Below are 12,540 nucleotides of genomic sequence, written 5' to 3'. Positions count from 1 at the left end.
GGGGCTGACCCTTTTCAAAAGGTACACTTTTGTACCTAAAGGGTGGATATTGGTACCTTTAAGATAATATAGATAGTTCACCTGAAAATTCTGTCCTCACTGACTTCCGTAGTATTTTTTTTTTCTTCCATATTATGGAAGTTAATGGGGCCTTGTCGACTATTTGGTTATCCATATTCTTCAAAATATCATATTTTGTGTTCACCGGAAGAAAGAAACTCATACAGGTTTGGAACAACTTGAAAGTGAGTAAAAGATGACCAAATTTAAAAAACAATTTGGATGAACTAAGCCATTAAAGGTACATATTAGTACCTAAAGTGCACATATTAAGGAATAAAAGTGTACCTTTTGAAATGGTGCTGTCCCAGTGACAACTTTTGTACCTTTTTTTCTGAGAGTGCAGGGTTTCTGCTGGTCTTAAATTGACCTTCCACAATTTAAAGGAACATGCTGACTTTTTGGGACTTTAGCTTATTCACCGTATCCCCCAGAGTTAGATAATCCATACATATCACATGTAAATAGGAAAATGTTGGCGTTATTTTGTCACGTATTGAGCAGTAGGCTAGCTGGAGCCGTTTACCTCAAGTCTTTGTGCTAAGCTAGGCTAGCGGTGGGTGCGTCAGACAGAGTTATGGCAGGCACGGAGATGAGAATGTTATGTATGGACTAGGAATGCAACAATACAGTTAGTCCACGGTTCAATACATACCTCGGTTTTTAACCACGGTTTTCAGTTCGGTTTGGTTCTGATGGCTTGTCACATCAGTTTTTTGCTATTCTATTCTTAGGCGACAGGAACAGCAAGAGGTTAAGGAGAAAACACTATTTTTTATTACAATACTCTTTCTTTATTTTACTTAAAAGAATTGAAAAACCATACTTAAACTTAAAACTTTACTTTAAAAAAAAACCCTTGTACACATTCCTAGTGTATTGTATAATATAAAATAAATATATATAAAGATTTATACTGGCAGCTCAGAGCTGTACAGCAGCATTTAAGTATGAAATTTAATGAATAAATGTAAAAGTAAAACACTACATTATAAAATCAAAATCAACTTCACTATAAAATATACATTGATTCTTATTAAAACTACTGTATTAAAGTTCTTTAGTCAAGAGCAGTGAGTGATTTTCTCTTTGTCTTTTTGTTGTTGTATTAACATTAAAGGGATATTTCACTCAAAAATGAAAATTCTGTCATCGAGAAATGAATACAGGTTTGGAACAACATTAGAGTGAGTAAATAAGGACATCATTTTAGAGGTGAACTGTCCCTTTAAGGACAGCGTGTTCACTATAGGCGGTGCTGCTGTCATTTTAAGACTTGCAAGCGTCTAATATACAGAGACACGCCAATTTTACTTTCACTTTAGACATAACCGACAGTGTTTGTTAACCTTGTGTGTATTTGACGGTATTAGCGCAGTAAGACGACTACTTAGTCCAGTAATCACGTGTTTGACCTGCGTTTAGTGTGCGCGCTCGGAGAAGCGCATGTTAAAACAGTGCATATGCACTCGAATGAAGGCTAAAAAACATGCAAATAATGAACTTTCGTGATTGTGAATAACTATAGTGTTCGGTGAGTATAACTCTACCACTGACCTGTGATGATGTGAATGTATGTCGCGTTGTTCAGTATATTGGGATGGAGGCAAATTATAGAATTTGTAAAAAAAATAGTTAATTAAATGCAAAACCGAAAAAAACGCAATTCACAAGCGCGTATTGAACCATGAATGCCGTACCGAATGGTTCAATGTTATATTGAGAATTGTGGCATTCCTAGTATGGACTTTTCTAACCCTGGGGGATACGGTGAATAAGATTAAGTGTCTGAAAGTTGGCGTGTTCCTTTAAGGCCTTAAAAATGTCTTAAATTTGATCAGAAAGTCTTAAATTCAGTATCATGGAATTAAATCAGGGCCCTATGATTTCTGCAATGCTGAAAACATGGACGGAATTGCCGAATCCATTCATAAAAATTTAATTTTCTGTATAATGCGGAATGTCATGGAATTTGTCAAATTTTGAATGAATAAATCGAAATTAGGTCAGAACACTTAGAGGTATCATTCACACAAAAATGAAAATTCTCACCCTAATGCCCGTAAGATTTTCCTTCATCATATAAAGCGATCGGGTCTCTTCTGACGATTTGGCATAAACCGCTTGATTCGTATGGATTCGTTTGGCGATCTCTTTATGAACTTTCTGAAGCGTCAAAGTCGGTGTTGCTTAGACTGTCAATGGAGGGACAGAAATTCCTTTCCATTTCATTAAAAATATCTTCATTTGTGTTCTGAAGATGAATGAAAATCAGTCAAATTGAACTTAACCATTAAAACAGTTCAGAAAAATTTTAACAGAATAAACTATAAATAAAACTACTTGTCCCAGACAAGCGGACAAGTGTTAATGTCCAGCCTTGCTTTCTATCTATCTATCTATCTATCTATCTATCTATCTATCTATCTATCTATCTATCTATCTATCTATCTATCTATCTATCTATCTATCTATCTATCTATCTATCTATCTATCTATCTATCTATCTGTCCTTCTATTATGATCTAGTCTATCTATCTATCTATCTATCTATCTATCTATCTATCTATCTATCTATCTATCTATCTATCTATCTATCTATCTATCTATCTATCTATCTATCTATCTATCTATCTATCTATCTATCTATCTATCTATCTATCTATCTATCTATCTATCTATCTATCTATCTATCTATCTATCTATCTATCTATCTATCTATCTATCTATCTATCTATCTATCTATCTATCTATCTATCTATCTATCTATCTATCTATCTATCTATCTATCTATCTATCTATCTATCTATCTATCTATCTATCTATCTATCTATCTATCTATCTATCTATCTATCTATCTATCTATCTATCTATCTATCTATCTATCTATCTATCTATCTATCTATCTATCTATCTATCTATCTATCTATCTATCTATCTATCTATCTATCTATCTATCTATCTATCTATCTATCTATCTATCTATCTATCTATCTATCTATCTATCTATCTATCTATCTATCTATCTATCTATCTATCTATCTATCTATCTATCTATCTATCTATCTATCTATCTATCTATCTATCTATCTATCTATCTATCTATCTATCTATCTATCTATCTATCTATCTATCTATCTATCTATCTATCTATCTATCTATCTATCTATCTATCTATCATCATCTAATCTATCAAATACTTAACTTTCTTTCTAGGCTTTCTCAAGCCAACATCAAAGTTTGTCTACAAACTTTTAGATCCATACGATTCCACTTTCTGTGGAATAAAGTCCTGGTCAGATGTATTACAGGAGACAAAATATTTAGCACTGCCTTTTATGCTTATCTTGAACAATAATTGAAAATAATTATTCGTCCTAAAATGTAATATAGATGTCAAGAAAGCATAAAATTAACATTGTTAAAACGTATTTTATGTTATACAGCAAATTATAAGTAAACTGTTTGTGTTTTGCAAGATAGATTCCATGTGGAATTTTTTATTTTTTTAACTAGAAGGTTCTGCTTTTGACCTGTTCCAAAAATCCCCATTTTCAAATTTGAGAGGATTTTGATATTATGCAATTACGAATACATTTAGGGTCTCTGTCATTTAGGGTCTTTGTTCCCCATATAATTTTTGCTATATGGAATGCAAACATTTTGAGGCTCAATTTCTCAAACCCGCTCAGAATGCAGATAGAACCTTATAATTCCAAGGTGGCTTAATGGAGCTTTTTAAAGTGTTACTAAATTCTGTCATCATTTTCTCACCCTCATGTCGTTCCAAACACTTAAGACTTCCGTTAATGTTTGGAAAGCATATTATTATTATTATTATTGGTACTTTTTGTCCTTAACGCCGAGGTTAGCCAATCTATTTTGAATAGGGAAAAATAGCTCAGCTGATCTGCTAAAGGTTTACCTTTGAGCTGCATAGAAGTAAAATCAAGAGGTTTCATGTTTTGACATGAAATGGAAATAAAAATAGACCATCATGGAAATTTTGCACTGCGTCAGAGAGACATGTTTGCTGCAGAGGTGCTGTGGGTCAGGAATCTGGTCAGACACTGCATGTTTTTAGTTTTCACTGATGTGTTTTATCAGTAGTAGTGTAATTGTTGAGCATCAGCCTCTTTGCTGATATCATAATCTATAGAATAGCTCGACCCTGCTCAATACAGATAAAGCTCAGCTGAATTCTTGAAATGTTTTAGAATGTCTTCTTTGAACCTTGCCATTTTAAATCAATGAAAACAATGAAAATGCAGTATAAGCAGGAGAAACAAGCTGTTGTATATGGCAGTGGTTTCAGGGTGCTCAAAGCTCACGAGCGTCTCTGAGGGGTTTAGGGGGTGATCGTGGTGTAGGAGATTATACTGCACATAAACTTGTGCATGCTTACAGCTCCAAAATGTTTTTGCACTCTGTATAAGTATACCTTTTTTCCTCTCCTTCTGTTACCTGATGAGTTTGGGTTCCTTGCCATTGTCGCCTCTTGCTTTGCTCAATCAGCGTTTAAAAGATACTTAACATTCAGTAATATTATCAATTAAATCAAACATGGCTGTAAAAAATAAATCTGCATTGTTTATCCTTTTGATCTTTCTTTCATTGAAAAAATTGGCAAAAATCGAACCTTTCATTGAAGCAAAATAGTTGAAAGTGGGGGGTAAATCAAATGAAATAAAGGTTTTCTCCAAAACATGGCCACAATTATTGGCACCCCTAGAATCTTTTATGAGTAAAGTATCTCTGAAGAACATGAAAATTCCAGTCCAGTCATGACCTCCTGTTCCACAGCAGTATAAATATGAGGAAACACAAAGGCCAAATTCCCTCATCAATGAGTAAAACCACAGAATATAGTTCTGATGTTCAGCAAAAGATTGGTGAGATTCACAAAATGGAAAGTGGCTGTAGGAAAACAGTTAAAGCATTGAAAATCCCCATTCCCACCATCAGGGCAATAACTAAGAAGTTCCAATCAACTAAAGATGTTATGAATCTGCCTGGAAGAGGACGTGTCTATATCATCCTAATGCATGAAAGGAGGAGATTTTGAGTGGACAAAGACTCTCCAAGATCACAGATGGAGAATCGCAGAGATTGGTTGAGTATCGGGGGTCAGAAAGACACAAAAAAATGATCAAACAACCCCTACATCACCACATTTTGTTTAGGAGGGGTTCCCAAAAATCGTCCTCGTTCATCCAGAAAAAAACTCCAGTATATTCAGCTGTCAGACATGACTGGACCTTCAGATGGGACCTGGTTCTGTGGTCAGATGAAACTATAAAAAGACACCAGATGGGTTTGATGCAAACAGGGATAAAAAGTCACGGTTAAATATACGGCTGGCTCTTTATTGTTGCTGGAGGTCCTGGACATCTTGTTCAGATTCATGGCATCATGGATTCTAGCAAATACCAACAGAAAAAAAAATCAAAATCTGACGGCCTCTGCTAGAAATCTTATAATGGGATGTGGTTGGATCTTCCATCAGGACAATGATCCAAAACAAACATCAAAATCAACACAAAAATCTGTCCCTGAGCACAAAAAGCTTCTGCCACGGCCATCCCAGTCCCCTGACCTGAACCCTATAGAGAATGAGTGATGACCTGAAGAGAAGAGCTGGGAATTTGAAGGATCTGGAGAGATTCTGTATGTAGGAATGATCTCTGGTCTCTAAACTCATCTGGCATGATAGGAGAAGACTCAGAGCTGTTATCTTAGGAAATAGAGGTTGAAAAAAGTATTTAATAAAAGGGTGCCAATAATTATGGCCAACGTGATTTGGAGAAAAACATTTTTCATAATGTTTTTTTCCCCCCCGAATGTTTTGAATGAAAGATCAAAAGGATAAACAATGCAGATTTATTTTTACAGCCATCTTTGATCATATTTACCAGGGGGGCAATAATTCTGACCACAACTGAACTTTACACAGAAAGCAGAGGAACCACAACTGTAGATCATCACATTAACTAATGTTCCACTAACCACAAACCAACGCAAAGTGGCTTAATACGTCTTCATTTTGATCAATATCTTTTGTCCACTTCTGGTAGTTTATATTACTTTGATATTTGTGCATTACATCTGGCTTAAGTATCCAAGCCAAGAAAAATAGTTGATTGGGACCAACTGAGCAGCTTATGATATATGTGTAAAGTGTTCTTTGTAATTGGATGAGTTCTTGACACTGTGCTTGTTTTCCCCCCCTCGAAGGTCTGACGCATCTGATTGGTTCGGCTCTTCTCCGGGCCTACATGCACGGCTTCTTCATGGACATCAGGCTCTACCACAAGGTGCAGATTTTTGTCAGATTGTTTTTTGCAGGTTCTTTAAAAGACGTCTTTAAAATGGTTAAATGATGATACGTGTTTGATTGCTGTGCACTTCTGTAGGTAAAGACCATGGCGAACCCGTTTGCCTATGAAGAGTACCGTAAGGACAAAATCCGACAGAAGATCGAGGAGTCGAGAACTCAGAGAGTCCAGCTCAAGGTAACGCTTGTTGCCCTGTCTGCATGTTTGACTGTGTGCTTTTCTGAGCTATGAGTGAACGTGGCAGATGAAAGGATTGGCTGAAAGAAAGCTTGTTACAGAAAAGGGAAGACTTTAATTTACAGTGTCCTTGTAACACGTAGTTAATAAATTATGCATAACTACATGCATCTAACCCTAAAACAAACCTATTCCTGACCCTATAGTAAATACATGTTTATTAATATTACTCAGTTCTTAAATGTAACTAAAATCGTTCCTAGATCCTGCGGTGCGAACACGCCAAAAACCGAGTACTTCCGCCATTAGTTCTAGGAACTATGAAAAAGGACACCTTAAAATAAAGTGTAATCCAGAAACTCACTAAACACTTTTTTTCTTTAGAAAAAAATACAAATTTTCAGAAATAGTTAGCTGGGGTTATGAAATGTATTACATTTTTTTCAATTTCTGTATTTTTTCTGTATTTCTTTTAACATTTTTAAGTTTTCTGGATTACATTTGAATGGTTAAAATTATTTTAGTAATCAAAAAGCTTGTCTAATTAATTGAAATCATAAAACTTGTACAATTTAACAAAAATGTATCAACTTATTTAGCATTTAGGACTCTATGAAATATGTTGTATTTTTTTTTCTAAATTCTGTGTTTTAACTAGGGATGCACTGAATACATATTTTTGGGGTTTATCCGAATACCGAATCCTACTCCATCCTCTTTCCATTATCACAGTAAACCCATTAATGAAGTAAACAACGTCCACAGCAGTGTATTTTTTATTTTATTTTATTTTAACTGTAAAAAAAGAAATAAGAATAGGCAACATTATGCCAGGATGACTGTCCGTCCTTTGTTGTACCTGAAGTTGCTGCATTTTGGCTGCTGTCTGTAGATTCTCTCATGCACAACTCGTATTTCGGATGTTTCATATGCAAATGTTTTAACAGCGGCTATTGTTTAGGGTCCTTGCCACCACAAAACAAATCGTTATTGCAAATTGAACATGTAGCTCGACTTGAATTGCCTTCTTTTGACTGAAAGTGATGCCAAACAACACGTTCTCTGTTCACGAGTTCCATTTTCACATTCGAACGGTCCATAGTAGGCACCTTCCCATAATCCACGGCGGCGTCATTACGTCGACCAGCACGTAGTGCAAGCCTACGGTTCGGTGGAAAAAAATGTGAAGGTTCGGCAGAAACCGAACCCCCGTCAAAAAGCCCCATATTCGGCCGAATCCAAAACCGATAATAATCATGAAGAACATCTAATCAATTCATAGAACTTTTACAATTTAAGATTTCACAAAAAAGAAAATCTTTTCTTTTTCTTTTTTTAAATAATAGGGCTCTATGTAATGTTTACATTTTCAGGAGTTATGTGTTATCTGTTGTTTTGGATTTATGAATGAATAAAAATATATTAGCTAAAATGGTTGTAATCAAATTTAGGCATAAAATATTAACAATTTAATTATTTTATGTAATCAAAATGTAACAATTCCTTGTAAGTTATATGTATGTATATGAAGTAGACGAGACTGTGCCGCTCGCTCGCACACAGACGTGCAGATTTCATTTTTCAACAGCAATAGTCTTTTTGCGTTTTAATATTAACAGACACTTTCATATTACAATTTCATTAAGTTGTACAGCCCTACTTTTGATTTATTCATCCAAAATGAGCCAAATTACGTGACATTCCGTGCTATACTGTAAATTCAATTTTTTTATGATTGGAATCCTCATCCTTGAAATCATAGAGCCCTAGTTTGAGTGAATGTAACGTTTCTAATTCCTCCGAGTCTGTTATCGGCAATGCTTTGACTGTCATTCTTTGTCTTATCTCTAAACAGAAGCTGCCAAAGGTCAATAAGAACCTGGCCATGAAACTCATGGAGGAAAGTGAGCTTCCAGCCAAGAAGAAGAAGAAAAAGAGCAATGTGAGCAACGTTTCTTTCACACTGATGGACTTTAGAAATATTCCAGACATTTTAGTCAAGTCTTTTAAATCTTTTGTCTCTCTCACACACGCACACACTCTGTTTCTAAATTTCCTATCATCTTTTTGTCTTTCCAAGGCTGTAGAAAGTCTCCTGATGGACGACCGTTTCAAGGTGATGTTCGAGAATCCTGATTATCAGGTGGATGAGCAGAGCGAGGAGTTCCGGCTGCTGAACCCCATCGTGTCTCAAGTGGGAGAAAAGAGGAGGAAGAAACTCAGCCAGCTTGTTCAAGAGGAACAGGTACACAACATCATGACTTTATTCAGCACTTTCAACAGCTCTTTTCCAAAACATAATGACTCCCAAATAATGTGTTTTAAAAGGTAGGCGTCATAATGCTGCCTTATAAGATATAAGATCATTATCCAGCGTAGAGAAGACAATCACAGTGGGAAAAAAAAATACATGAATAGTATTTTAAAGGGTTAGTTCACCCAAAAAATTAAAATTAGCCCATGATTTACTCACCCTCAAGTCATCCTAGGTGTCAATGACATTCAGACCTGTGTAGTGTTAATTTCGTCAGACGAGACAAGACTAAATATGTTCGTCAACGACCATTTTTTCCATGACGAAGACGAGACGATGACGAGACTGCACCAATGTCCAAAAACACTGACTAAGACTAAATTAACATGCATTATTGTTGACGAAAAAGGACGAGACTAAAATGTTTTGCATAAAATAAAAACTAAGATAAAATCTCTCTTCTTCCTTGTCTACAACCGTCTCTACTTTTTCATCATGAGATGAATATTCAGCTGTTCAAAATATTCTGAAAGAGTTTGCGCTGCTGCTCGAGTAGGCTACAGGTCTCTCTCATTCTCCTCCTGTCATCTCGCGGCGGTGCGGTTGGTCACGTGGTTCACGGAGCTCTCAATACTTCTAGCGCTGTGTCAATACATTTGAATGGCTTAAGCCGCGTAAGTTACACAACAGCTTCACTACACAGGTGTTTGCATCAATTTTTGTTTTTTTTTGTAAACAGAGTAGCCTACAGCATAGTGTGCATTAATTACGTCAGCCACATTTACAGTATCATTTTATTATGGAGAGTGGTGGTGGAGATGCAACATTGTTAACATTAATGTTAATGTTTTTCTTGTATTTAGCCCTCAGGTATTCCTCACTAATGAAATCACACTTATACTCATTGGTGGTCAAATGTGACCATACATCTTAACAATTTTTTTAAATAAATAGCCTATATTTTAGTTCAATAATATTTATTGAATATTTGGAGGAGGTCTTTTGGTACTAAATACTACTATTTGTGTAATACTTATGGTCCATTAATGACCACTTATAAATAATACAAATATTAAGAAAAATATTTTATTACAATTAGTGTATTAATCAAGGTTAAAATAGAGAATTCCAATGCAAAGAGGCAAATTAGAGCCATTTTGTGGCAGAAACAATAAAAAGTTTCTCTTGTAATGCCATTACTGGTGCCTGTATGGCTCTTTAATAAATATACATGTAGTCTAGATGCTCAAAAAAGTATTGCAGATCATAACTGCTTACTTATTTGTGAAATTTTAAAATGTTAATAATAGTGAATCGTAAAGAATGCAAGCAAATATAATATAACCCCAAAAAAGTTTAAAATAGTGCTAAAAGGCAAACTTATTTTTCCTTATGTACAGTAGGCTATATACATATGAATTCATTCTGAATCAAGATCGAAATCAATATTTGTGCCCATCGTCTCATAAGCTAATGCTGATTTTAGGCATCTACGCTGTAAATCATCCAGTTAGCTGTGGTGTTGTGGCACATACATTATGCAGGTTATATGTATTTTATGTAACTTATTTTGCCACAAAATATATTGAGTTTTCCTTTGACTAAAACTAGACTAAAATTACGTGACTTTTAGTCGACTAAAACTTGACTAACAAAAAAAGATATCTGAATGACTAAATATGATTAAAACTAACAAGGACATTTGGCTAAGACTAAATTAAAAATAGGTGACAAAATGAACACTAGACCTGTGTGTTTTGTATCACTACGCGCGCCACTTCTCGAGATTCCTGCCTTTATTAGAGAGAAGAATATGTTCAGCCTCCTCCCTCCAAAGCTTCGAATATTCTGTGTTGATTTCTACCAAAGCTTCAAAGCTCAAAAAATGGTATTCGGACCAGCCCTAGTTTATTATGAGAATCGACTCTTTAACAGTGTAAATAAGTCAGAGTGCATGAAATGGCATTATACCCCCCCAACCCCAGCCCCCGTACCACACCCTTTTATATTTTGAGTTTTGGTTTATTAAGTGATAATAACCCTGAAACACACAACAGCATTTCTAAAGTTGTGTTGTTCAAAATAAAAAGTCGACTAAAATGAAAAGGCAAATACAAAATATTAATAAAACTGCAGTAGTTTCTCAGGGATCGTAAAACAACACTGGTGTAGTTGAGGAACAGAGCTTTAGTCTTCTGATTTGTGGAAAATAATAATATAACAAGTAGTGCAACATCTAGTTTGCTCATTGACATTCTCTCAAACTCACTGTCTCACTTTTTAGGATGGGGACGAGGAGGAGAAGGAGGTGGAAGGCCGTGGCAGCTCAGAGGAAGAGGAGAGCTCTGATGATGACGATAAGGGTTGGGTGGAGGAAGTGAGGGAGCAGCGGCGTCTTATGCGGGCGGAGGAGCGAGAGCGCAGCTTCATCCAGAGGAAAGAGAGGAGGCAACAGGACCGCGAGACCAGCTTACAGAGCTCTGATCCAGTCGGGAAGCTCCAGCAGGAGCCTCAGAGCCGGCCCCGATTCTACCAGATCAAAGCAGGAGAGGAGTTTCGCAGCTTCAGTGACGTTTCCCACAAGCAGAAGATGCTGAAGTAAGTTTCCTGTTCTCATAGATGCATTTTAAAGCCATTTATCAAGTCAAGTCAACTTTATTTATATAGCGCTTTTAACAATGTAGATTGTTTCAAAGCAGCTTTACAGTGTTAAACAGGAAAATAATGCAGCATAATTTTATTCAGCTGTATAGCCATTCTGGAAAAATTTCAAGTATCATACAGTGACAGTGTGGGCTTTAGATCAATAATTTGATCAGTAATTTAGTTTAAATGGTTAATTTAGTTTATTATTTAGATGTATTTCGATGTTTAGTTGAAAAATTTAGTGTCCCCAAATTTATAGCACCAAACTTTAGAAAATGACGTGAACCTTGGACTTAAAAAGCACCTATCATGCTTTTTCACAGGTTCATCTTTCTTTACTGTGTAATGATGCTGTTTGAGTCCCTCCAGCGGGAGTTCTTCTCTATATCAGTGTCAGTGTTTCTGAACTCCTGAAACGCCTCCATTGTAGGCTTGAGTTTTCAAACACATCACAATATTCCTCATTTAAATAATTCATATGCAGAATAAAGGGGTCTGTTAAGTGAGTTAGTAGTGTGTTGAAACTGGTGGTTATGGTAAGGGACGGGACATTTCCCAAACACGCTCAAAGCTCTTAACCAATCTCAACACACTGCTTCAGCCGACCAACCAGAGCACAGTGTACTTTTCAGAAGGAGGGGCTTCATAGAGACAGGAACTAAACAGAGCGTTACCATCCTTCAGATGAGACGTTAAACCGAGGTCCTGACTCTCTGTGGTCATTGAAAATCCCATGGGATGTCCTTTCGATAAAGAGTAGGGGTGTAACCCCGGCATCATGGCCAAATTTGCCCATTGGCTTGTCCATCATGGCCTCCTAATCATCCCCATGTATATATACGATTGGCTTCATCTCCTCTCCACCAATCAGCTGGTGTGTGGTGGGCGTTCTGGCGCAATATGGCTGCCGTCGCATCATCCAGGTGGTCCTGGTTGAGGAGATTCACCCCTTCTATATGTAAAGCTCTTTGAGTGTCTAAAAAAGCGCTATATAAATGTAAAAAATTATTATTGTTGGATAATATGGGTAGAATACAATGGAGAATATGGGGGAAATAATGTGTTTTT

General features: G+C 36.1%; 1 protein-coding gene across 1 annotated transcript in view; it reads left to right on the top strand.

The window, feature by feature from the left end:
• Window positions 1–12,540, top strand: part of nol10 (nucleolar protein 10) — a 53,713-nt gene that overhangs the window by 27,779 nt on the left and 13,394 nt on the right. Inside the window, exons 15-19 of the mRNA XM_079832915.1 lie at window positions 6,295–6,374; window positions 6,474–6,572; window positions 8,428–8,514; window positions 8,653–8,817; window positions 11,111–11,424. Coding sequence (XP_079689041.1) covers window positions 6,295–6,374; window positions 6,474–6,572; window positions 8,428–8,514; window positions 8,653–8,817; window positions 11,111–11,424 — 745 coding nt within the window. The remainder of the gene's footprint in view (window positions 1–6,294; window positions 6,375–6,473; window positions 6,573–8,427; window positions 8,515–8,652; window positions 8,818–11,110; window positions 11,425–12,540) is intronic.

The sequence above is a fragment of the Gobio gobio genome (genome assembly GCF_949357685.1).
Source record: "Gobio gobio genome assembly, chromosome: 13".
Lineage (NCBI taxonomy): Eukaryota > Metazoa > Chordata > Actinopteri > Cypriniformes > Gobionidae > Gobio > Gobio gobio.
Note: the sequence above shows the minus strand (reverse complement) of the source record. Positions and strands in the feature narration are given on the sequence as shown.